Genomic DNA, 26,456 nt, shown 5'->3' on the forward strand with positions numbered 1-26,456 from the left:
AAGAGCCGTATGCCATGCTCTTTAAGCCGTGCCCACACTAAGATTCTATTTCAGGAACGGAAAGTGAATTTTTATTTTATGCACTCCATGAAAACACACAAGATTTCTTTGGTACTTTTTTATTAATTACATCAGAAATTTTCACTAAAATTTTACTATGTCTAACACATTTTTGTTGTTGTTTTCTCATAGTTTTCACACTCTATTCACCTGTCTCTTCTTCTTTTCTTGGCCAATCAATGCTCTCTATCTCAACCACTCTAGGTACAATTGAAAAACGTTACAATAATAAAAACAAATTTAACTTAGCTATGTACTCAATAATAGTATTAATTAGTTTGTTAACAGTAGTTGTTCCACGTTTGTTTTGCTTCCGACATGATGAAGTACATGATTCTCGCTGGAACTGATTGGACTAACTAATAAGACGATCCTTGAATCGGATAAAGCTACGCCTGATATCGACCATAATGTTAGGTCAACTTACGAACTAAACTTGCAACAACTTTTCTTGAGAATGGGCGTGGGGAGTTGGGGAATCATTGCTTACGAGAAAAGTGTATGCACATATGTAAAAGTCATAAAATGTATGCAAAAATTATAAATAAATATTTAGAAAATAGTTTCAATTTTTTGTAGTTATCCTTCCAGTTTTAGTTCTTCTTGTTTATGTTTTATAGTCTTTTGCCTTCTGGCGCACGCTGGCAAAATGTCAAGATTTGCCCTATATTTTAGTTTTTACTTTCCCGTTCAAGTTGTTTGCACATGGCGTCTTCGTTTACTTTTGGCACCCACTGTAAGCGTACGATAGTGCTCGTTTTGATTTGGGTGTGCGATTGGGTGGGAGGTACTCAAATTTCATTGCCAATCAAAGCATTTTCCAGCTGCCCGACAAACAATCTAGGTGAAAGTATAAACATTAGAGTGAATTCATTTCCGCCCTCGGCTCTTGGCCTCGTTTTCTAATTTCCGTTTTTTGGTATGTGCAGACAGAGCGACAGGGATTCCTTCACTTAGGACGTTGATCTTTTCCAAAGACCGATTGCCACCAACACATTAACGCTAATTGTTTTTTGTTTCAGTTTCAACACACAGGACACGCGACTAACAGCTAGGGGATTTAATCTAATGCTCTAGGATGATTTGTGGGCTCACTCCGGTCGCCTCCTCATCGCTACGAGGAAACGTCCGTCTCGGATCCGTCCACGTCGCCCGGCGGATTGCGCTTTATGCAGTCGCGTATGCTTTGCAGGATGATGCCGGTCCGGCGGTCCAGGGCCTCCAGGTGCGGCTGCCAGAGCACAGGACTGACGGGATCCTGGCTCAGGGACTCGCCCATCAGCTGGGACAGCGGCTTGGGACCATTGTGGAACCTAGCAGATAAATAAAATGGCTCATTTGAATATTGCTTTTAATCAGCGTTATAAGCTTAACACCTCACTTCTGTGTTTCAACTACTGGAAACATTACATAAGTGGTTGAAAAGCAATTACAGCTAAATGCTACAATTTAGCTTATTTATTTTGATATTTAATCGCTTTCAATGGTTAAATTTCATTAAAGCAAATCAATCCCGAAACATAATAATTGGTGATAGGATAAGTACATTGGTTTCTGATGGCTTAAATTCCATTAAATAGTGTACAACTTTCAGACGCAACTATTTAAGCCGTACAGTTTAGTAGTTTGCTTTAAATAAGAGTCTCACTTGTTCAAAACTAAATTTTACTAGGAGCAACCGCTTAAAGCGTAATTAATCTGCAAAATTTGTCAATTGAATATAATAAAGTTATATTTTGCATATGAAGTAGTGCCATTGAATGCGAGCAGTATGAACTATGCTGTTTAATGCAATATATATATATATATATATATGTATATACTCACTCCAGCAGCTTGACGAGCGTCGACTTGCGTATCAGGCAGCACTGCAGCACGGGCGCCAGGATGGAGAGCTCGTCGTGGAAGGGCCGCCCGAAACCACGGCCGTGGTCCAAATGCAGGGGGAAAGTCTCGTTGCCGTAGACCCTGGAATGCAAACGAAAGCCGGCCCAAATTAGAGTGAATTCGGCAATCAGCCAGGGCAGGTCCTTCGAAGGACTTTCCTGGACGCGATTGGCGGAGGGGATAATTGCCTAGCAAAAGTGGGTGGCAGATTGGCATGGAAAGTCAGGAATGCACCAGGACGGGGCCACCATTTCGGCCAGGTGTTAGCTGTGTGCCAGCGATGACATCGCCGTAAGCCCAACAAACGATTTTGCATAACAAACAATTTAGCAGCAGCAGCGCAGCCAAGTCACCTGGTCTCCAAAGACCCGGCGCATCAATGATGTCGGGGGCGTTGGTGTGGCGGCTTACAACCTGGAGATGTTTTGCAACCTTTTGCAGGCGGTCTGAAAATATCTTTCCAGCTGCTGCATCTGCATCTGTGGCCACGGCACCGGCATCGGCATCGGCATTGGCGGCTGCTTGGCATGCAGGTGCTGGCATATCCCTGGCAAATGCAGGCGCTTAGGCGCACACAAGGCGCATACGTAACGTGCCAAAGGCAGACCGAGGATACGAAGGCAGGAAGCCAACAAAGCCATGTGTGCGGAAATAAACCGATCGCATTAGTTACCATGCCAAGGACATAGATACACACTACACCCAGACGCAGACATAGACAGCAGTGCGCCGCCCTCCGCTTGGCTTAGCCGCATATAGCCAATACCACCCATACTCCAATGCTACTCACTTGAATGTCTCGTAATGATGACGATCCATGTTGCCAGTGAGAAAATCAAAGACGGCCATGTCCATCAGGTCGTACAGTCGCCTTCCATCGTCGTAGGGCGGAATATCCCGGACCTAAGTGGGCATCGTGCACAGGAGCGAGTTGGTGGAGGAGGAGGAGAAAATGGGAAAATCAAATGCAAAATTAAGCTGCAGCTCGGCCAGTGATGTCTTAATTAAGTCAGCAGCTTCAGTCAGAAGCGCCGCCGTCCCGCTACGACCACAATAAAAACATTTGCATTTCAATCGAGTTTAAATGCAAATTAAATAAAAGAAACCGCAGCACGAGCACGGTCCGCACTTGGGGTATACATACCAGGGCACAATAATTGGCATCTGTCTCCCATTGGGCCTTCTTCCTTTTGTGGTAGGACCGTCGCCAGGGATGCCGCCACAGCTGTTGGGTAAAAAAAGCAAAGGACGACCGGAAATCAATTCGCATTCTTGCAGGCCGACAGTAAACCGCTTACGCAATCGCCCGAGTAATGCCTGTCGTTGCGAAAGGCATTTGTTTCTAAATCTACGGTAAGAAATATAGTTTCTAATATTTTCTAATATTTTAAAATTACATCTTCTAGTTCTGACTGTCTTATTTAAATGCCCAAAGACATGTTGCCAAATATGAAAAGTTTTATAAACGCTACCTTTCTGTTTCTCATATACCCCTTAAACTCAATAAAAAGTTGTTCATGTATCATTTCCTTGGTTTTTAACTTTATGAACACAAAATTTTAGTTTTTCCACGAGTGTAAAACTAATAATTTTGCTTTATGGCTGCTTGCCCGTCTTTCTTGTGAATTCCTGCAACTGCAACTCCAAATTAATTTTGCTTAAATTAAATTATTCGCCCCGAACTGAAGGTGGGCAATAAAACTTTAGTCTCGACCCCTGCGTTTCCTGTGGGCCACCGCAACTTACCTTGCGTCCCTGTGTTGCGGGGTCAGGGGGTCAACAATAGCGACAACAACAACGACAACAACAGAACAGAAACAGCAACAGCAACAAGGAGCAGGATCGGGAACAGGAGCAGCAGAAACGGGAGCGGGAGCAGCAAAACAACAAATTATATATGAAATATATATGTATAGAAAAGAATTAAAAATAAGAAGGGGAGCAGAGCGCACAAAAATGCATCATAAAAGCTCGGCGCGTTGGGCGTTTTATGCTGAGTGGGCGTGGCATCGGCGGAGTGTGTAATGACCGGAAGTGGGGACCAAACCAGGGGCGCCCATTTTGAGGGTTGGGGGTTTTCCCGCCGCTTTTCGCGGGCAAGAATGCAGCAGGCGGCGCGCAAAGCAAAGCAAGGCAAACAGAAAGCGGAAAATGCAAACTTGGGGAAAAGCAACAAACTACTACGAGAAAAAAATATGTGAAAAAAGCAAACATAAAGCGAAAAACCCAGGTAAGTTAACGTTGCCATAGTGACAGCGAAGCGGGGATTCTCATAGCGCTCTTTAGATCCACTGTTCACCTTAGCTTAGCCAAAAAGTTGAAAAAAAAATATGCATAAATCAAGCTAAATTAAATTTTATAAGAGCAGCGGGAAATGGGAAACGCGCAAAAAACATAGAATGTGAGGCAAGCAATTTGCAATTTTTGTTAGCTTCGCGTTAAATGGACTTGATAAGTTTGTGAACGACATTGCAGAGCTTTAAGATGCAATGACTTTTATGGAAATGGACGCCCCAAAGTCAGCGGACTTTCATGGAATGCAATTATCACAGTTCTATTTTATTAATCGAATAATAAAAGCATTTAATTAAAAATGTGTCCAAAAATACTTTAGTTATTCGAATGAAATGAAATGCCCACATAGGTCTTGTTATTATTTCAAGTGTATGAAGTTGAAGTTGCAGGCGATAATTTAATGTTAAATAAAACAAGATTAGTAGCAATAATAAATGCCCTAAATAACTTAGTTCGTTGATATTGAAGCACCTGTATTTAAGCCAATTTCTGTGATGAAATTCAGCTTCTCTCCTCAATTAGAAAGAATTCATTTATAAATGCTTGAGCTCCAATCTATCCCAGCTCTAATCTAATCAATTGTTTAGTTATCACGATTATTTTTCCCTTTTTCTTTAGGTCCTTGCAATTTAGTTACCCGTAGATCCCCCTTAACTGAATTCCCAAAGCATTTAACAAGCGTGCAAATCAAATTTGCAACTTAATTAAAATTCTGTTCAGTTACAAAAATTTCCTCGTTGTTTACAACGCAGGGGAACAAAACTTGGCCAGGCCGGAAAAGGAAAGTAGGAAAAACCTGAATAGTACAAGGGGGAGGGGGAAAAATAAGGGTGAAGAAATGGGGCTGTGCAAGAGGAGAAAGAAAAATGATCTCTTGTGCATAATTTACAGTTTTGCCTTACGCCAAATCTCAAGTATACACTTAACCATTTTCTACTTGTAAACTGTTTGGAGAGCGAGCCGCAAAAAAAAGGGGGAAAATAAAGAGAATTATTCCTTTGAGGCTTCGGGGCAGGGATACTAAAAAATATATACGTATGTATATATATCTCCGTTCAAAATAGACTAAAAATAAAATGCCTGTGCTGCGGCAAATCTGAGGGATGAGTCCACCGGCTGAACTGAACCCTTTTTATGGCCACAGCTCGCCAACCGAGGAGACAGTCCCGAAGTCCTGAAGTGGACAGGACTGGGCTTTAATTTTTCGGTAATTTGCATTTAAAAGCTGTTGCCATTTTCCTCTTTTTTATTCGCCCACCGCTCGTGTTTTTTTACGTTGATGGAGTGGACTCTAGAATTTATTAACGCCAACGACTGAGTCCCGGGTCCCTGCATTTTATATTCCATTTTACGCTTTACCAGTCGCTGAAGAACTGATACAATATTTCTGCTCTTAATTCAACGGCCAAACGAATGAATGAAATGGGCATGGGAATGAAGTGGCTCGCTGGGTTGGCTGAAAAGGTAAACGAGTCCGGAATCCGCACAAACAAAGGATAAAAGGCATACGAACAACAGAAATTATGCAAATTAAAAGTGAGTTCTTTTGCTTTTTGGGCCAGCCAGGCAGCCAGCTATTAAAAATTCCCTCTAAACCTTAAGTGAGTTGTATCTCTAAGAACTGACCAACACCTAGCCAAAGTCCATCGTCCATCGTCCATAGTTCACCTGTTGCGAGCCACATAGACACCCAAACAAACAAACAGCTTACGAACTAAGTAAATAAAGTGATTTGTTATTTGGCCCGAACGGCCAGGCGCACGAATGTGGTAATGAAAGCGGGCAGAGCATAAATTGTAATCTGGAGCAGTGTTAAAGCTGGCCGTGCATTAATCAAAAACCACTTAGTCGGGCCCGCAGACATGATACCCATACCATGTCATCCCATCCCAATTCCAACCCACTGGCATGCGTGCTGGATGCTGGATGAGGTGGCTGTGCAATGTGGACGCGGTGTATCAGCGTGGCTAGGAAAACGATACATACCTTGCGATTGCCCGACTCAAAGTTGGGCAGAAAGGCGGCGAAGGAGCCCTCCAACATGTCCGGATTGCCGCAAATGGCATGCGAGGTGTCACAATAGTACGAGCACTTGCCATGGAAGCATAAATTCAGCGATGGCGAAACAAAGAACGTCTTCAATAAATTCTCCTCGGCCAGTTGATAAATTTCGGTCGTAATGTTCAGCGTACGACCGGCCACGGGCATGGCACGCCGGAATCCCAGGATCCTGAAACCGTAGAGGGGTGCAGAAAAGCGGTTAACAAAATGCCAAAAAAAATGCAGGCGGGAAAAAATATGGTCAAGGTGGACGAATTGAAGATATCCTGTAAGCAATGTACTTATAAATATGAGCTATATGTTATCTTGCCACAAATAATCTAAATACTATTAAAACAAACATCTTATGAATGTAAAAATCTGCCTATTACCTTTGTTGAATTGAGTTACGTGTGGAATATACCCCATATGATCTATGAGTACCCTGTATTAACTGAAACATCCTACGAGAAATAAGAGCTCTGTGGGTAAACTTTTTCTTAATGGTTTGTGGGGGCGAAGGAAAACGACTGCGTGTGAACCGGAATGCGTAATCAAGAACATGAAAAATATTTGTGGGCTGTTGTCAGGGAAACGGACGGTGGGAGTAATACAATAAGGAAAATAATTCCTTGTTTATTTAAGGAAACCAAGCCCAAGCACAACAATTGTGCTAATTTTGCGAAATCCGAGCCTCTTTAGCTTTATTTTCATCAATCAAATTACGATGGTAGCAGCGTAAAAAATAGACCCCGTATCGAAACAAATAAATGAAGATTTAATCAATCTTTTCACCTAGTCCACTGTTAATCTTTTTCTACCTTAAAGGGTTCGCATGGGATTTATGGGGGATGAGAATGGTGGTGGTGGTGGCCAGACTGACCAGAAAATATTATCTGAGGTCAAAATGGGAAAATGCCGTAAATTTCCATCAGCCACACGGAGCCACTCCATCACACACATGTGACTCCATTAGAGAGGGCTGACAGCTCGAGTTGCCAGAAGTTGGGCCGTCCAATTCTCGGGAGTTTTGGCCAGCCAATCGACAGGAGGAGAGTGGAGCCAACTCGATTAGAGGATATGTGCGGCATGTGCGTGCGGTTGGCAGCCACAACAATTACACAAGTTATGACGCCTTATCTAAATTCAAAAATCCCCCGGCAATTAACCTGGCCGTCAAAGTTTTGTAAAAGGCAAGCAGCTGCTAACTATGCAGACAATTTCGGTTTAAATTACGGCAGGACATGTCAGGCCACTTGGCCAAGTTAATTAGCCATGAAAGGGCGCAGATAGCCAGACAGCCAGGCAGTCAGTGGGGTTATGTGGCCACATCATTTACATGAGTTGGCGCCATAGCTTTTTCGCCCTTTTGAAAAATATATTCTTAAACATCATTTAATGGCACCGTTTTGGCCTTGGCCACCCCGAACGGGTAAATGTATGGACATTTTTTATTTTATTCGGCCCGGCCATCATAAATAATGAACATAAATTGACTGCGGTCTGACCTCAGTATGTGTGTATGTGTGTCTGGATTATTGGGATTCTAATCGCCGAGGGTCAGGCATCCAAAGCGTTATAAATTTGAATGCTGGCCTGGCCGAATGTTGGCCAAGGGACCGGTTCACATGGCAGACAAATTGGTTAATTTGATTGCTTTGTCATGCACTAAAAAAAGGAATAACTTTCAAGGGGCTATAAAGTTGAAATGTGGTAGCGAAAATAATTTGAGCCCTTCCAACCGGAATTTTACTATTACGAGTATTGGCCAAGGAAATGGCTATTATTTGTAGGGAACACCTAGGTAGTATGATACCCTTTTAGGGACACTATAATAAAATCCAAACATTTGCTTAATTAACAGGCATGAACCGAAAATGCTATCAATATGTCTATTTTTCTAAAAATTCTATACATAAAGTGGTTTTCATTTTAATTTTAGTAGATCATAAATATATATTTTTTTTTCGTTGCATTCGAAACAATCCCTTTTTAGTCGCTTAAAATTAAATTCAGGTATTTTCAGCCAGTCTGCAGAGCACAGTCTGGTTTGCCTAATTGAATATTTCAAATTGATTTTGCACAATATTTTCCCGATTTTCCCGCCTTTGTGCTGCGGTGGGAATCCGTTCAATGCTCACCATAAATATTTACGTATAATTGAAAATTAAATTAAAAATAAATAAGAGTATGCCAGACATTTACACGATGCCTGGGCAGATTTAATTCGATCGAACGATTTCACAACGGAATTCTTGTGCACTCGAATGCATCCGGTGAAAGTTCAGGGTGGCGTCGAATTGGAATGGAATGGAATGGAGTCGGAACTCACCTGTCCAGGTGGAAGGCGGCAATCTCGGCGTTGTGGCGCTCGTAGTCCGTGAAGTAGAAGTGGTTGGGCAGCGTTTGCTGCTCCCGCGGAAACCTGTGGAAATGCAAATTGCAAATGAGCGGGATCAGAGGTGGGTATGCGACATAATGAAATGAATAGAAACTGCGGGCTTCTGTCACCAGCTTAATGCATTTGCGTGGGGCCACTTTGAATTTTCCCACGGTGAACCTGCATTGCTACGTGCTATGTGCCAGCTTAATTACTTACACGAAAGTGAGTGCTATTTAAAAAAAAACGAAAAAAGAACGAAATGTTCCTATATATTTATTTAAAAAAGAAAGAAGAGCAGAGAAGGAGAAGGGCTTTCATTTAAATTGCAAATGAATGGCATTATAAGGACACTTTTCACTTTGGCAGCTGCGATGGCAGAGATGCAGGAATGGGAAGCCAGCACGCTGACCAAGCCAACGCGTTTAAATCTCATTAAAAAGTGCATGAATGTTTTAAATTTGCGAGCAGCTTGAAGTGCCACCGCAAAACGACGGCAATGGACGTGGAATTTCCATCGACAGGCCGCAGGAAAGTCAGCGAATAAAAAGCGCAATTTTATTTACTCGACTGTGCGAAAAGTGTTGTCGACAAGTGGGCGAAAGTTGCATTCATTACGCACGCGGAAATCCAAGGGACAAATGCATTAAGCGGCGACAGACCGGGAAATCTTCGTCCATCCGTTGGCCAAACTCACCGCATCGGCTTCATTAAGGCCTTGATATCGTTTGGGTACTCGATGATCAATTTCAGCTGGGTGCCGCCCTCCTTTTGCACTGCGAACGGGAAAAAGACAGTGGAATGAATGTAAATTAATCAAACACTCGGAATTAATTGAAGCAAAAACCAAAACTGCATGCAATTCCCACATCAGCGATCACCGGACTGCAGTCGGCTTTTAAAATGGCAAACCGTACCGTACCGAGCGGACTGCATAAACAAATTACACTCGACTAAATAGCAATTAAAATGCATTCAAAGAGCACACAAATATTGCGTAAACGCAACCGCACAAAGAAGCCCGAAATAAAACCCGCCTTGGCTTGCTATTACGATTCAGTGTGTGTAGTGAACCGAAAACTTGGCTCATTGTAGTTTGGGCTTTGCAGTCAAGCTGCTGACTGACCGTAAGGGAAAATAAAACCGAAACTCCTGCCACACACACAAACACACGCCACATTTCATTGGAATTTATTCTAAAGCAAACAAATGAAAATTGGTCCTATATTACTTATGAATTATCTCTCTAAAGTTGTTCTAACGCCAAAGGGCTGCATGTTTGTCTGTGTTTGTGTGCGCCAGTGTACACGCGGCGTATACGTGATAAATGCCAGGCAGAACAAAGCCAAAGTTGCAGCAATTATGCTGCCACAGTGTCATTGTTGCACTTGGGCCCCCCAACTCTTGTCTATCCCTTGGCTTCCCCTTAACTGCAAATGAGTTTTCTTTTCGCAGCTCCGTGCAGCCGCTGTTAAAAGTTTATTATTAATAAATTATGAGTTTAATGAATGAGCTGGAAAAACTTTGCTATGAAAATAGTTTCGCAGTGGCACCTCAATAATGCCAGCCGCCGAGCTCTACATAATTGAGTTAAATGTGCAGCTGAGTCTCTTTTGCCCCGCTTACACTTTTTGGCCTCGTGTAAACCCCACTAAGGTTCGAAGGTTGGGGTTCAACAAACTTGGCCAGTATTTATGACTTTACAATCCCACAATTGCCGAACGGCTGAATGAAACGGAAGCAGACTGTCTTACCAACATGCTGTATTGGCAGCTTGATCATGTCACGTAGCACCGCATCCACCAGAGTGTCCTGCTCGCCGTACAGCTCCTTCTTCGTGATGCGCAATTGGAAGCGCTCCAAATTGCTGGCATTTGCACTGCAAAGAGAGATGAGAAAGTTGTTCGGGTTCAGAGATAGTGCGGGCAAAAGGGAAACAAACTGGCAGAAATGTAAGTAAAAATCGAGCATAGCAGCCAAGAGAGCCAGCTGTCGTTTGCAGGCAAAAGGAAGCCATAAGGACAATCAAGCTGGAGCCGTACACTCGGAGTAAAAAACATTAACATTTGAAGTAAGAATCCTTCTCTTCCTTCCATACGAGCTATCAGTTGCTACTTAAATAAAATATGTATTCTACGGCTATAATTTGGAATACCAAAGTGTACTTTTCGCACAGTGCAGCCAGTTCTCGGGGCTCCCTCATAAGTATGCTATGCTTTGGGGCTGCATATCAAGATTTCTCACATTGATTTGTCAAAGCAATGCGCCCTGCTCCTTGTGCTCCTTTTCCCTTTCTTTGCCGCTGCTGTCATGACAATTTGGTTTGCAAATGCCAAGACACCCCCACATCAGCCAGCCGTAATCTTTGGTGGTCGATTTTTCCTGTTGCCGCCAGACAGACTGGCAATTGTCGGAAAATATCTTTTCCTCTCCGATTATGCTTTGCACTCCACGTTTGACATGTGCCGCTCACATGGGCAATGCTTTTGTCTTAAGCCCTGGCAGTTACGCTTTCAGATTTAGTCCAATTTGTGCTGGTTAAGCACTGCCAGAATTTTTTTTGAATACTAATTCTATTTATTAATGTTACAAAAGGAATCGTTCAGAATTTAAGCTGCAAAGTGCTCTCCATCGGCATTAGCTATCCCGTTGCAATTCACAATGCACAACAATTTATAGCAGTAGTCACAGTCAGTAACGACAAATTGAAATGCAAAACCCTGAACTCGCTTCGTTGGTCAGTGAAAAAGTGGGAAACGGGCGGCGTTGTCAGCTCCATTGTGCAGCAAGTTTATCACGATAATGAAGTCATATCCGTTCCGTGCTCCCCCAAATGCTGCTCTCACTGTCGTCTACATAACTCATTGTCCTTCTGCATCCACTTGCTCCACCACCCACTCCCAGCCCATTCATAATTTGCCCACCGACGTCTGTTATACTTCAACGCCTAACCCTTTTTTTGCCGCCTGAGATGGTCTTTGTGCGCAGGAAGGAAACAAATGTCTGGCAGACAACCTTCTTGTGCCCCGAATGACTTTCAATATATCAGCGTTCTATGGAAATGGTGACAACTTCCGAGAGCTGAGCAACCCCTTTCACCTGGCGGCGTAAAAGTGCTCGGAATCCGGTGACAATGACCAGGATTCGCAGGTCAGGAAGGGGGCCTAAAGAAGTGACGAAGGTTCTATCAGGTTCAGGCTAAGGCAAACCGATTCGAGTCTGCAGGATTAAAGCTGAGCCAAAGGGTTGAACATTTAAATATAATTGCTTATATAATAAGAACCGAATTGCCCCTGTCAACTGACTTAAAATGCGGTTGGTTGCAGGTCTACAAATAAAGTTTGGACAAATCTACGAAAAGAAATTATTTTTATACATGTTTTTCATAAATTATGGCACATTGAAATAATACACAGTTTATAATCATATAATATTACGATTTCTTGGGTGGATCTTTTAATATCTCATTCGTGAGCTTCTTTTGGCAGTGTGCCCCAAAGTATGCTAAGCAACGTGTTAGCTTGGCACAGTCAAATTTCAGCCCATGCTTCATTTGTCAACTGCGGTGGAGCAGCTCGCCCATGGAGTAAAGTTGGCCAATGGAATCCGGAGCAGGAGCTACGTAATTGATGAAGCCGCCCGATCCGGACACTGACTAAGCACTGGCCACTGTCCGCAGAGTGGCCATATGTTTCTGCGAGTCTGCGGCTTGGTCCGAATGGCCAGCTGTTGCATATTCGGGGCCGAAACAACACTGAAACAAAGAAAGAGCGCCAGCCCGAACCGAATTCAAATCCCTTGGGTAATTGAGTCACGTAAATCAGTTGCAGCGGCCGACAGTCAACAAAACCCGAAATCGCATTACAAGAGAAAGTGCTGAAGAAGGTGGGTCCAAATTATGGGGGGGAGGGGTGTTGGTGTGCTGCTACTGGGAGGAGCTAAAAGCACGCCAAAAGCGCACGTGACACGTGGCCCACAAGCACATATCCCGGCAAACATGGTCTTACAAACGCTGACAACCGCAGTGACAGTCGGCCACCAGCCCCCCAAAAACGGCCCCATGGCCGCCTCCACCCACCCACTGTCCTTCAACCACCAAACCCTCCCCCCACCCCCATCCATTCCAGTGGTCTAAGCCCGCGAAAAACTTTGTTATGCAAAGCGTTGACAGCTCAACGATGATGACAACAACGTACCGCAGCGCAAAAACAGAAACGCTGCGAAATGCACGAAAAAAAAGGAAAAATAATTGAAAAAGAGATTTTCATATAATTGGTAGTACCCCGCAACCGACGACCCGCTACCCTCGAAAGTTGCACGTTCCTGGCGGTTACTCGCGTCAAAAGTTTACTTTGAGTTATGTTTAGCGGAAATTAAATTTATTTATGTAAGCGATGGGAGGACGGACGTGGACGGGCTTCACTCTGAATGACGCTCACTAATCAGCTTAATTGCGCTCGGTTTGACGATTTGACAGGGCAGGCGGTCTCCTAAAGTGCCGCAGTCCTGAATCCCGCTGGCCAATTCCGATGCAGAGCATCGCTGCCATGGCAATGGCCACGAATAAACTTTGCTTACAGCTTAATATTATTTCGCGAATTTAGGCTAAAGAGAAATGTGAAAAGCGGTGGAAAGATGCCATAAGCCTGGGTTTTGTTTAACGAAAACTATGTTACAGGTAACTGATAGTTATGAAGCTTAAAAAAATGTAACATACAAACGGAATGGTTACTTTTTTCACGACTGGAATACCTGTTGGATGTGCTGGCATCTTCCCTCGGCTTCGATAACAATTACTCATTAACCAAATATTAAATTTCATTTTCTACGGGATTGGAGCTTAGCCCATGGGAGTCTCGCGTCTGAGGTAAACTTTCTACCCGGGATTATGACTGGCCGAATGACTGGCTTTCTACTGCCATTGTTGGTGGATTTATCCTCGGTGTTATACCGCCGGCCGAAGTGGGTACTATAATAACAGCTGTCAGCTGGCATGTCCTGGCCTTTGCTTAAGTCCCACCAAACTCCAGCCGCCCCGCAAGTCCGCAATTATTTTGCCATAAGAAAATGTCAGTAAAGTTTCGCAAAAGCGCACAGTCCTCCAGTTTTCTACCCGATTTCCCCGACATTCCCGACCATCCAGAGACTACCCGGCATGGAGCAGCTGCGTCCTGGCCGCAGCCACATAGCCGCAAAAGTGCTGCTTAGATGGAGAGAAGGAAAAGTTTGTGCGTGTGAAATTTTGCGGCCGCCAAGACCAACGAGGAGCCATCGAAATGGACGGACCCGGGACTGCAGCACGGACACTTTTGAGCCGAGTTTGCAGTGAGAGGGGGAGCTGGGCCAAAAGGAAAGTGAAATTAAACTTATATTGTAGCCAGGGATAAAACTTCAGCGGCGGCAAGAGCGCGAACATTAAAACCAATGACAGCAGACCAAACTGCAGCTGGGATCCGCGAGGAGCTGATGGTTGTGGAGTGTGGAGTGGGTCGAGGTTGGAAAACTTCCACTTACATTTCCACTTCGCCATCCGAAATGTCAGCAAGCTCTCGGAGTTTTACACACTCGTCGACATTGAGCATAGTCTTTTATTAGCCGGCGTTCGCAGGATTCTCAGGATTCGCAGGATTCGCATCCTGATCGACAGCTGGTAAAAGTTCAGCTGTTTCTTCTTTTTAGCCGGTTGTAATTCCCTCGAAATAAGATTTCTGGCACCGCTCGGCGCTCGCAATTGCAAGCTAATTAAAAATTTGTCATACTAATTAAACGCGACCCGGGGACTTGGGCTGATTCAGCGGCAACTTTGTCGTAATTATATACCCGGCTAATGCCGGACAGGTTTGTACCTGACTCTTCAGCTGCCGCTGGTAATAACTCATCTAGTAATTTTAGGCACATTTGCATTTTGTCACATTGCATTCTTTTTTTTGTTTTACCCCACCTGCAGTCTTTTCTTGGCTGCATTGTTACCGGAGCTCTGGGCCAAAAACTGCTGACTAAGCCGCCAGCTGAAAGGGGACGAGAGATATGGGAGCACGGCGAGCATGTGGGGAGCTGCTCGGCGACAGAATTTTAATGAGATATCGCCAGGAGACGAGCGACAGGCGACAGCAGGAGTGGTGGAATCGTGAGGAGATGGAGCCACAGCATCTGTGCTCCGCCTTGATCCTGTTTCAGCTAACTCAGATCCTTCTATCTTTTTGGGTTGATTAGTTGTGGGGGGCTGAGTTGTAAGGATTAGCTTTTCACTGCAATTGGGACTAGTAGTAAGCAGGAGAATGCGCTCAAATACATATGGTACTTCAATGGGTTTCAGAGTGAACATTCCCAAATTGGTTTGATGGGATTACCTTTAGCTAGCTATCAGCGCAACAAATTTATCGTAATTTTGTAAAGCCCAAACTTACAGAGCATCTTAAAACTAAGTACCATTGTGTAGTAAGCAAGTAATTTAATAGAATCACTTTCATAAAATTTGCACTTTGCTTGCAAGAGCATCCGAACTTCTTGGCCCGGCTAAGCCAGGTAAACCTAAACCTTCTGCCAACTTTTTTTACCCTGCACATTTACTGCCAGCAATTTCGCTTGTTAATGAAATTTGCATTTTGCTACGTGCGACACACCAAAAAAAAGAAAAAAAAAAAAAAGTAGCAAACTTTTCGGCTTGCTTTTCGGTGATGTGCTATAAATTAGAAAATCAAGCATTTTATGCTAATGCCTACGCCCACACTTAGCCAAGCCAGACAACACCCACCCACCACACACCACCCACTCACACACACCGCTAGTGAAACAACAACAAGGGCAGCAACAACTTGACAAGTTTTTGCCACTTTGCATTTTACCCATTTTCGATTTGCCTCGCTTTCTCCGCAACTCCCGGAATTTTTGTGCAACTTCAGCTGGGACAAAATGTTTGGCAACTATTGGAGCAAATGAAATTACTCATACGCTACGTATTCAATTTTGATAAAAACTAGCAAAACGATTCGCCAAACGCATTGTAAAAGCAAAGGAAAATCGCTGGAAAAGGACCGTTCGGAAGATGGAGAAAACTAAGCTGATTACCGAAAAAATGAAAACAAATGAAAACTTGTCGAAATAAATTTCATTGCTGTCTCAAGTGTGTGCGGGTGGAAAACCGAGATGGGAAACGGAAGAGATGCCGCCAACGGTGACGCAGATAACCGATGGGTGGGTGGCAGTGCAAATCCACATTGATTTCTTTATTGCACTTTTATTTGATTGTGCTCGCATGAAATTACGCATACGCCGTGTTGAGACAAGGCAAACTCTCATCAACGTTATCGGCGGTCGGCATCGGGGAGGAGGAGCAGTGGAGCAGTTGCCAGCGGCAACAACAATCAGGCAACACTTACCAGCGACAGATAGAGACATGCCCGTAAAGATGTGGGCACCGAGAACTTTCTGGGGGGCATACACTCAGCGAAACATATATCTAGAGTTGGAAAACCAATCCTTAATGCGGGAATGCACTGTAGTTTTGTTTTAAAATTCTGTCTAGTCCGTTGGAAAGATTGTATCTATAAAATTGGTGCTTCTATACATTCAAATCAAGAGTGTCTAATTTTCTTAGTTATAGTTAACTTTTCCTCAAGTGTACAGGCTAAATGTCTAAAACGTAAATGTGTCACGTAAATGGAGCGTAAATTTCAATAAAAATCATTTCAATTCCGTTGAAGACCGAAATGTGCCGTAACTGCTTGCCGCACACCCCACGCTCCTTTTACTATCCATTTTCCATTCCAGAACCGTAAAACTCCCCCACCTTCACTATCAATTACCACGTAGCAAGATAAAGTGGCTCGGGCGCCCATAGTAAAAAAAAAAAATGTAAGCATTATGTCCTTCCGCTCAAGGGAAATTGAATTTTTTCGCTACTGGTTTTTATGTGCCACTCACCTGGCCTTGCGGTGCAGCATCTCGGCCAGCGTGGGATTGTCCCTGCTCACATCCGGCGCATTGTCCACAATCACATGCGAGTACTCATCGCTGAGCAGGTGCTTCTGCAGATCCGCATAGCGATCGTGTGGTGTGGGCTTCCTCGTGGATGTGCTCCTTGATGTGCCGGGTCCGGCTGCTCCGCCCGAAGCACCGGCAGCCACATCCTGACCACTGGTCGCCCCGCCACTCTGGCTCGCCCCCGCCTGGGTGGATGCCTCCTTGGAGCCCGAGGAGTTGCTGGAATAAAAACAAAATGAAAGCGAGAGTATTTCTGTTAAAAAGGAGCTGCATAAAAGTGAGTTAAATGTACAAGAAAAACAAAAAAAAAAAAAAAACAGGGCAAAAAATTGCCATAATTAGCGGAGACCCAAAAGCCGGGTGCTCTTGACAATGGTCCGGGTGGCTCTCGTTGCTAATTGCAACTGCCAAGTGCCCCACTGCCTTTTAGTGGCAGCCATCGAGCTACACTGAACTGAAGCAGCCTAGACAGCTAAGTGCCCCCTGGCCAGGCTCCCAAAGACACGCACTTCCTGCCGGTAAGCTGGAAACTTTGTCAGCCAGGATTTTAGTTGCGTTTACCTAAGACGAACACACCCACACCCACATCCACATCCAGATCCCCATACACACCCACAAGCTTTAGACACACATGGGACTCTTCACTCGACTGCAATAAACTGAAATTGCAGGCACTTCAAGGGGGCAAAACCACAACCCATACAAGTTGGAACAGTGGCGACACCTAGGGGACGTGCCTCCCATATCAGGTAAATACAGCAAACTTTGGCGAATATTATTTGCAGAAGTTTCTTTAGACAATCTGAACAAAAAAAGGGGAGACAAATTTCTTCACAATTTATAAGTTTGCTTTCTCTAACATATAAGTGACATTTTAGTCCATTCAAATGCGGTTTTGATGACAGAAATTCGTATTCATTTAGATTCATATTTCTCTCAAAGTTTGCGCAGCATTTTGCCAGCCTATTCCACTGTGCTTGTGCTGGTAATCAGCAGCCGTTTAGACAGCGCCTGCTTCAGACAAAAAGTGAGCTTGAAAAATGAATTAAAGTTTTTGAATTTGTTGCATCCATTTTGCTAGCCTTGACTCTTAACAGCTCTCGGCGAAATGCTTGAGATCTAACCTGGCCTGGTGGCCTGGTGCTCCGTTTCCGGCCCATTTTCCTTCTCCACCTCGTTAGCATATGTATGTATGTCGCGGAAAACCGAGAATTATGCGCCTGTTGTGTGACCATTAAGCCAAATGACAGCACTCGTGTGCACAGGCTGAGCGGAGTGCACATCATTAGGCCAGAATCTCGAAATTTGAGTTTTTCGTAAATTGTCGTTTTCTGAAAATACTTATATATTTTTTTTAATTGTGCTACTCGCACAACCAAGTTTTTGGGGCGAAAGTCCTTCGTCTGTCTGTGTGTCTGTCGGCGCCTTGTCTTATCCGTCAAGCAGACAGGTGTGTTGGACACAAAGACACACGCACACACACACACACACAAACACACATGTGTGCCGTGAGAGAATGCAAAACTTTTTCAATTAACAGTTGCCAGAGAATGTCTGGGCCGAGACAGCAGATAGGCCAACAGCCGAGAAGCTGTCAACATTTGCCATTTTCCCCAGAGACAATATCTGGGCTCGGGGTGGCTTATTAAGAATTTTCCGGCGCAATGAGACTGGGCGGATTTCGCGCATTTCGCGCATTTTATTGGCAGCCGCATAATGCCACTTTATGTGCTAATAAGTATTTAAGTCGCCGCTTGTGCAACCACTTGCAGGAAGGGTCCTCATATTTATGGCGCTCGCTCAAAATGGCTTCCGCTATGGGGGATATGCCTCTATAAAGTAGTGTTGTAGTAACCCTCATTGTTTTCGACAGCACTGATCGATGTGGCGTGCACTTAATTACACTTTGGCAAAAGCAAAACTTTGCTCATTAAAGTGCCACGTGGTGTGCGTAACGCTGGCCACATAAGCTGGCCATGTGCTGCGGTTAATTAACCAGTCAACTGCAACTGTAATGGCAATAGACGGCCCTGCAACAAATGCAGCGACAACGCGCAGCCACAGGATCATAGGTGATAGGTGAAAGTTTATGCAAGTCGAAAGCTGTGACACTGTCAGGGGTTAATGGATGGATTTAAGGGAGACCTAATTGGATTTCAGTGCGGCATTTCCGGCTGCCATCCATGGAAAATGCCATCTTGTTTAGTTCATGGATGGCTATAACCTGTTACGCAGAGTTCCTAATAATTAAAATCTAATCATAATAGAATCCATTTAAGATTACTAAATCGTTTCAGTTAATATGGATCTTAACACATTTTTATTTGATTTAGTCCAATTATAAAAGAATTAAAAGAAACGAATTAAAATCTCTGTCAGCTACAGCAACTTTAATTAAAAGGGTTAAGAAATGCCCGACGATAAAAAGAAAACAAGGAAAATAGAATAAAGATTGATAACAGCCCAAAAAATGAGAAACATCACTGAAAATGAATTTTCCCTCTGCTTCGTGGACGGCAAACACCATTTGCAGCATTGCCAAGTTGCTGCCTCAGTTTTCAGTTTTTAATGAAATAATTAAAAAATTATAAGGCTGGTGGGTGAAGCGGGGGCGGCGGAGGGAGACAGGACAGGAAATCAGGAAGCGGAGCGGCTTCCTCCACGGGCTTTTTGGGGCGTCTGAAGACGGAGACGGGCAAACATTTGATGCTTAAATAGAATTTATTACGCTTCACAGCCGCGTTGCACGACTCAGTGCATGGAGGCATCATAATTTTGCATTTGCCCTGGCGCATAAGTAGATAGCAAGGAGCTTCAAGCCCGGCGTTTCTGGCCGCCCTGATGCTCCCGATCTTTCTGGGAAGAGGTAGCCCTCAGACGCAGCGCATACGAAGGAACGGTTTCCGAAGGCATTCATTTTACGGGCTGGTGGCAGGCGGTTTATGAATTAATTAAATATTTACTGGCTAAACATTGGCGTTTTATGTTGCCGGAGAGGGAGCGGGAGCGAAAGCTCGAGCGGAACGAACCGAAACCGAAGCAGCACGGGATGCGCGATGCGAACCGGAGTCGTTTACTGCACCTGGGAGGAAGTGGAAGTCCTGGGAGCTGGAAGGATGGTCTTAACAGTTTCCCTTGCGCCTTGCTGCGTCTTTTTGATGTTTTATTACTCGACTTCCGCCAGCCGCAGCAAAATGGCGGCGGACCCTTAAAGTCCACCCACTTTCGCCCACCGCACGCAACGCAAAAAGTGGCCAGCATGAAAAAATGAAGTGTTCAAAGGTAAAGCAACTCGGCCCCGTCCGTCTGTATATATTCTCCATGGCAAAGGCATTAACATGGCGCTCCTGTGCTTGTTCCGCTTTCTTGTATTCGTTGTAGTTCCCAAGAAGTTGGCCCTGCCTTGGGTTTATGTTTTGTAGCAAATTACGTTTTAATGCCGGGGCCAACCAAGTTTTATTGCAACTTTTGTTGCATTTCAGCTAAATTGAATTATGTACCCTGCCGTGTTCAGTCGCCCCGAGGGAACAGTGGGGTGTTTGCCGGAGTCAATGGCCCGACCCCGTTTGCGATTTGTGCATAATTTTTAATCCCCCGGAATGGCCAGCGGTGTCCCATTTGCTTTGGCCAGTCTGGGGAATACTAAGTTACAACACGCTGCTTTTTGCTACCTGGGAGTTCGAAATGAAAAAGGAGAACACGTATCGAACTAGGGGTATATGGTTTATGGTCTTGCTGTATTGGTAAAATTCTAAAATATTGCAATGATAACAAACTTTGAGTATTATACAAACAACAAATTCCTTCTAGCATCCCCATGTTTCAAGCTCTGATAACTGATAACCAAATTCCAGCTACATGCACTAATGCTTCATTAATTCAATGAGGGTCAGCTTTCATTATAATACTCGCAGGGAATCATTACAACATCCTAGCTGGCCATCCATCCAAGCCCACATTCCAAGCGAACTCGAAAGGTATCCGCTGATTAATGACGGGACTGGAGCAATAGATGAGTCAGATTTCGTGTACTAGACGGACACCGGGAATGCGGACTTACCTCTTCTGCAGGAATTTGCGCTTGAACTCGTGCAGCATTCCGCCGCCACCCGTGGCATCGTAGTCGTTGCCCAGTCGGATCTTCTGGTGCTGCTGCTGAAGGAGGTGGCGATTGGCCACCCCGAAGTCCATCTGCACATCGACGATAAGCAGGAGGGTGAGCAGGACAAGGGTGGCGCCCAGACTGATGACCAGTCGCTCCTTTAATTTCATAGTACGCAGGACGGCCATGATGGGATTGGTGTTGCAACTGTTGTTGCTTGCAGGAGAAATGGCTTTTTGTTGGCCGCGTTTTGCCGGTGCCGCGGTCTCCTGGCTTTTCCTATTGATCGATCCAAAACTGCGCAGTCTGGTCAGCCAGCCAAGATTGCGGCCGTTGATCTCGGCAGGAGTTGAGCTATCGTTGAAGGTTTTCGGAACAACCTCTGTAGTTTGAGTCTGTGGATCTTGTGGAGCGGTGCGACAGGTGCGAACTATGCGACGCCTGATCACAACACGACGTCGTGGCGTTGCCTCCTCTTCCTCCGATTCCGAGTCTGGATATAGCACTCGATCCGGCGGCAGCTCCTCCTGCTCCGCTGAGTGCTCTGCCTCAACTGGAGCTCTCCCGCCAACGGGCCCTTCGAGGTTCCCCCTCCGCCAATTGGCTACGCCTATTGGTTCAGCTGATAACTGGCCGTTAAAGGGGCTATCGTAAACGTCGATATCAGCACTCGTTTGTTGTTGCTGCTGCTGCTGCTGATGCGGCTCTTGCTGCAACTGCAACTGCAATTGCTGGCGATATCGAAAGCGCTGAAGGCGCTGTGCCAACGGCGTCGATTGAGCTGCCGCTGCGACCGCCGGTCGATAGCTGCAAAAAAAAAAAAGCGGGAAATTACATTAAAAACCAATGCGAATTCAAGGGTGCCGGCTGGTGCGATGTGTAGTTCTGGTGATAGGCAATCAAAATTCTATTAAGTTTTCATGACTTGAAGGGTCGGAAAAGGAATACAAAGAAGTCACAAATGAAATGCCAGTAATTCCTATCCGCCAATAGCACTAAAGCAGAGTAGATACGTTTTATTTTTGGAACAACTTTTTATGAAAAATAAGGATATAAAAATATTACAGTCACAGGAGAGTAATAAAGTAACAAAGGTTATAAAATATTTATTTTGCTAATAAAACAAATTTATTTGGAGTAAATGTAAAATGTAGTTGAATGAACTTCTTAGAGCTTCGACCACTTTCTAAAAAGCAACATTCTGCACAATCTAGATAGCCACAATAAAAAATTTATCAATATCTGCAAAAATGACGCTAAATAGAACATCAATTATCAACGAATAATATTTTATTTTCGCTCTGCCAATTTGAAATGATATCACGAATTGATTTTTCATTAAAACCATTTATTTTTCCAATTTCAATGACTAAATTTGCATTTTTCTAGGTCCCCATTGTATGGGTATTGTTTATTTTGGTGATAAGGTATTTATTTATTTTTCAATTGGCTAATTCGTATCACCCGGTCCACATATCAGCGGTGTGGACTATCCCTAACCATGTCAAGCTTCAAAAATATGAACCTTTGGCCATTTTTCAGTTCGTATTTTGTGTCTGGTTATTCATAAAGCGGCGTCACGGCATCCGCCATGTTGACTGCCACCGGAAATGCGACAGCAGCCATTTTTTTTTCGCCGTCCACCGTTATCGCTGCTCTATCGTGTTGTTGCTATTGCCAGTGCTTTTTGCCGGTGCCATCAAGTTGCTGTAGTTGTTGTAGTTCCATTTTATTGTCTCCATTTTTATTGTTCATGTTTTTGCTGGCCCACGTAGTATGAAGCATATTTTGCAGGCAGCCAGCTCGTGGCGGGTTCCAGTCGGAATTTGAATTGTAACTACAACAGGAAGAGCTGGTCGGTGCCAGGATCTGGATCTGGAATAGGACCTGCAAAGTGGCCGTTGTCTGTTTGGCCGTCGGGTGGTGGTAAGCTAACGAAGCTTGTTGCTGCCTTGTTTTCTGCCCACATGCAAAGTCAACACGGTCCTGGTCGTTCGACAACCGAAAATTGTGGGCGAAATGTTGAATTGCCCCGGGCAACAAATGCCGTAACTGCATTAAATGTGACCAAAATATTCCAATTCTGCACACTCTCGAAAAAATAGGGCTTAAGTGGAAAAAAAACCAAGAAATTTTCAAAGTATCAAACAACATTTTCCCTTTCCAATAAAAGCAAATCTTCATACATCATAAAAGTTGTTAATTGTTTTGAACAAATTTGTGTTTAAAACACTATAATTTTCGTAAAGTGTATGATAGTTACTGAAAGCAAAATATTGGTTACATTTGGTTTAATTTCACTTTCAATATTTTCTTGAGTGCATTACTGTGTGGCCTGCAAATTGAATGCGAAACCCTTTGATTGACAGGCCTACCGATTTGTTGCTGACGTAACTCGGCTCACAAATTAAACGTCAAAATCGTTGGCAAAAATTCTGATTACAAGCAGCTCTGATAGAAATAAAATGACAGAGCCGGCACAAAATTGGCAAACAAAGAGCGGCCGAAAATGGCTGCGAAGGAACAGCAGCAGGATCGCAGTGCCATGTCAATCAAAGCACATATCATGCCAATTTTCTATGCAGGCTCGCCCCAGAGCTCTGTACAGCAGGATGAGATCCTGGCAATTGCTCATATCCATGACGAGATGATTTGACAGTTGCAGAGTGGGCGTGGCCAAGGGGTTAAGGCCAGACAAGGGCGGAAGGGTTTTAGGGGTCATGGATTGGTGGGTTTAGGTACATGAAGTACGTGTACAAGGAACTCAGCTGAAGAGACTTGGCCTGGCAACACAATGGCACATCTCTCGCCGTCACCAGCGCGTTGGCAACATCAATGGGCAGTCAAATGCAAAGCACATACGTAATCCCAGGAAAAGTGGGTGGGCGCTGACGGTGGTCTGATGGGCTGGAGGGCTGGAGGGCTGGAGGACTGGAGTACTGGAGAAGCGTCATCCACACGAGTTTTCCCTATCAGCCAGCCGGTGAGGGCGATAAGCGCTGTGGCAGTGACATGCCAAGTGCGAGTGTGAGTGCGAGTGGGGCGAACGCAGTTAACAGCAATTGCTGTCGTCGCATTTTGTTGTCGCTTGATAAAACTGCTGCGTTGCATTAAATTAAACTCATGCGGTGTATTTAAATGCCGCATCGTCGAGGGTCGAGGCTCTGGAGTCAACTAAGAGTCGAGTAAAAATAGCAACAGCAACAGCAACACCAATCGTTTTAATGCAATTGCTGACAGCAGCAACAACATCGCCAGTGAGTGACAGCAATTTCCTTTCCAATTTGCGCTTTGTTTTTATTAATCAGACATATAGCCGCGCAAGGCAAAAAAAAAATGCAAAAAAACTAGTAAAGAAAGCGAAATGAGGCGAGATGTACTTAAATGAGCTGGGGGCAATAAAGTGCAAAACAATTTAGAGCACAATATCGCGTTGAGTTGAGAGCGGGATATGTTAATATTCCGCCAAATTAATCATTTCACTTCAAAAGGAGGGGCTCATAATAAAGAATCGTGGGAAGTTGCTAAGGCCTTCCTAATCTATTAATCCAATCAATTTCAATTATAAGCTTTTCCAATATGAAGTAACATATTGTGAACAGTACAAAGAGTACAAAACACTCCGACAATCGACGACCCCGAAAATCAATCTTAAGCCAAATTGGAGTACTCTGAATTAAACTGGGTTATCGCAATGCAATAAATCAAACTCCCTTTCAATCAAACTTGACAAATGCCTTTCCGCTACCTTTCTCCAGCTCAATTAGCCTTCGCCGGTCAACGAACTGCATTCCGTGGACTCTCGCTCTGTACTTGATATTATATAGTAGTTGTGCCGCACTTGAACCGCAGCTGCGAGACCCCCACTTTATCCAGTTTCCCCCCCATTTGCTCTGCATGATTGCACTGCAGTGGAGGGGATACCCTTGTAATTTTGTTGTTAACAAATGCAATGCGTAACCCGCTTGAAACTCAGCTCGATTCGAATCAAATCAGCGATTGTGCAACAGCTTGAAGTGACACGCTCAGTGCATCCACATCTACATCTATATCCACCCTGTTGCCCCGCGTGACTTGGCCACGCATCGATGGCAGTTGAGAATTCCACTGGCCGGGATACGAATCCGAATCCGAATCCGAATCCGAATCCGAATCCGATTCCGATTCCGTTGGCGATGGCGATAGCGATAGCGATGGCGGTGCCGATGCCACAAAAGACCCGACTTATTGATCGATTTGTTGCCACACTATTTGAGCGGTTTGCACTTGAGCTGCTTACAACTACTGTTGCCATTACGAAGCCGCCACCTTATCGACCCAATCGAACGGGCAATCAATCGCGATGCCATTCGATATGCAAATGGTGGCCAAACTGTTGCAGCCATCGTGTTGCCAATTCGGTCGAGTCGAGTGGAGGGTGTCAAGGTTAGTTTGGCTTACACGTTTGGCTCATTTACATGGCTCCCTTCTCCTCCGTATGGCCATTGAAGCATCCGCTAAACTTCAGCAAATTGCGGCGGGTGCAAGGGTTTGGAAAATGGAAAATAGAAAAGCTAAACGCAGTTTGGGTTAGTTGCCTTGCCTTTCTGGCTATTTCTTCACCCTTCTCTCTGTTCTCTATCTCATTCCCTGTGCTTTGGGCACTTTGTCAATTTACCTTTGGCTGTGCAAACTTTCGCGCTGCTCCGTCTGAAAGTCCAAATCCCACTGGTCGTCTAGGGAAAATCCTTCTTCTTTCACCAGGTGATTCAATGGCAGCGATTTCTCAGCAGATTTGCCCCAGGTCATTTCATTACCAAAGTCAACAGAAGTGTCCTGCCACTGCTCCTGCTGCAGCTTCTCGTTGCTGTTAATAAAATTTTCCAGCTGGCTCGTCGACTTCCAGTTTTTGTGCTTCGATGGAGTCCGGCTCATTGCCAATTCAAATGCACTCTGATGGCAGCCATTGTGCGATGTCCTGGGAATTACCAATGCCGATGCCGTTGTAGAAGCCGGTGCATAGGGACTTGAGCCCAGCTCGTTATGGTCCTGGCCATTGTATTGTCTCACTGCCGATTGATTCGCAGTCATTGGCAATTGATTTATGCCCAGAGCGTAATCATCGAAGCTCTTGGAACTGGGCAGGCCCATCTGGCTGCCCATCTTGCTACCAAACCCCATGCCCATACTATTTCCAATCCCGTCATCCTGGCTGCCGGCCCTTTGGAGCGAGAAGCTGCTCTGGCTGCGGCTCCTTTGACGAGCTTCCTTTTTTTTGGCCAACTCAGCCGGCGAGGGGGCGAAGAGGTTCCGGATGCTGGCATTCCGTTGCCTTAAGTCCACTTCGCTGCCGCCTGACTTAACCTGGTTTGATGGAGAGACGCGTAATTGTAAATGGAAAGCTCTTGCCCAATTTCGTGTTCATGCTCAAGCAAGGGGCAATCTTTCGGGGTTAGTAGAATCGAACGGGGGGTAACGGGCAGAACAATTGTTATCTTACGGATAGTGCCAAACCAACAATAATTTAAGCCATCAACGGAACACAACTCAACGCAATTAAACTCAATGGAACTCAAGTAAAAACCAAACTCGAAGTAAAAACTCCCGGGCAGAGAGGACAATGCTCGGTCAACTCGGCGCCCTTTCATAATCGGATGAAAACATTTGTGGAGTGCTACTTACACTCGTCCTCGAGGCAAGTGACATTGAATGAGGCGGACTCAAGGAGGC

General features: G+C 44.7%; 1 protein-coding gene across 2 annotated transcripts; it reads right to left on the minus strand.

Moving 5' to 3' along the window:
* Window positions 1-103: 103 nt before the first annotated feature.
* LOC6607595 (extracellular serine/threonine protein CG31145) lies at window positions 104-26,447 on the minus strand. 2 transcript variants are annotated; one of them, XM_032723502.1, is made up of 13 exons: window positions 26,409-26,447; window positions 25,405-26,090; window positions 20,706-21,554; window positions 16,586-16,864; window positions 10,417-10,541; window positions 9,360-9,438; window positions 8,615-8,707; window positions 6,229-6,472; window positions 3,694-3,702; window positions 3,092-3,172; window positions 2,738-2,850; window positions 1,888-2,028; window positions 104-1,373 (listed from the first exon to the last, which is right to left on the minus strand). In XM_032723502.1, exons 1-13 carry the CDS (start codon window positions 26,430-26,432, stop codon window positions 1,175-1,177), a joined length of 2,922 nt encoding a protein of 973 aa, XP_032579393.1. In that variant the 5' UTR covers window positions 26,433-26,447; the 3' UTR covers window positions 104-1,174. The 2 variants fall into 2 exon arrangements, with proteins under 2 accessions (XP_032579393.1, XP_032579394.1); XM_032723503.1 differs by lacking the exon at window positions 3,694-3,702.
* Window positions 26,448-26,456: the final 9 nt, after the last annotated feature.

Source organism: Drosophila sechellia, chromosome 3R (genome assembly GCF_004382195.2).
Source record: "Drosophila sechellia strain sech25 chromosome 3R, ASM438219v1, whole genome shotgun sequence".
In the NCBI taxonomy this organism is placed as follows: domain Eukaryota; kingdom Metazoa; phylum Arthropoda; class Insecta; order Diptera; family Drosophilidae; genus Drosophila; species Drosophila sechellia.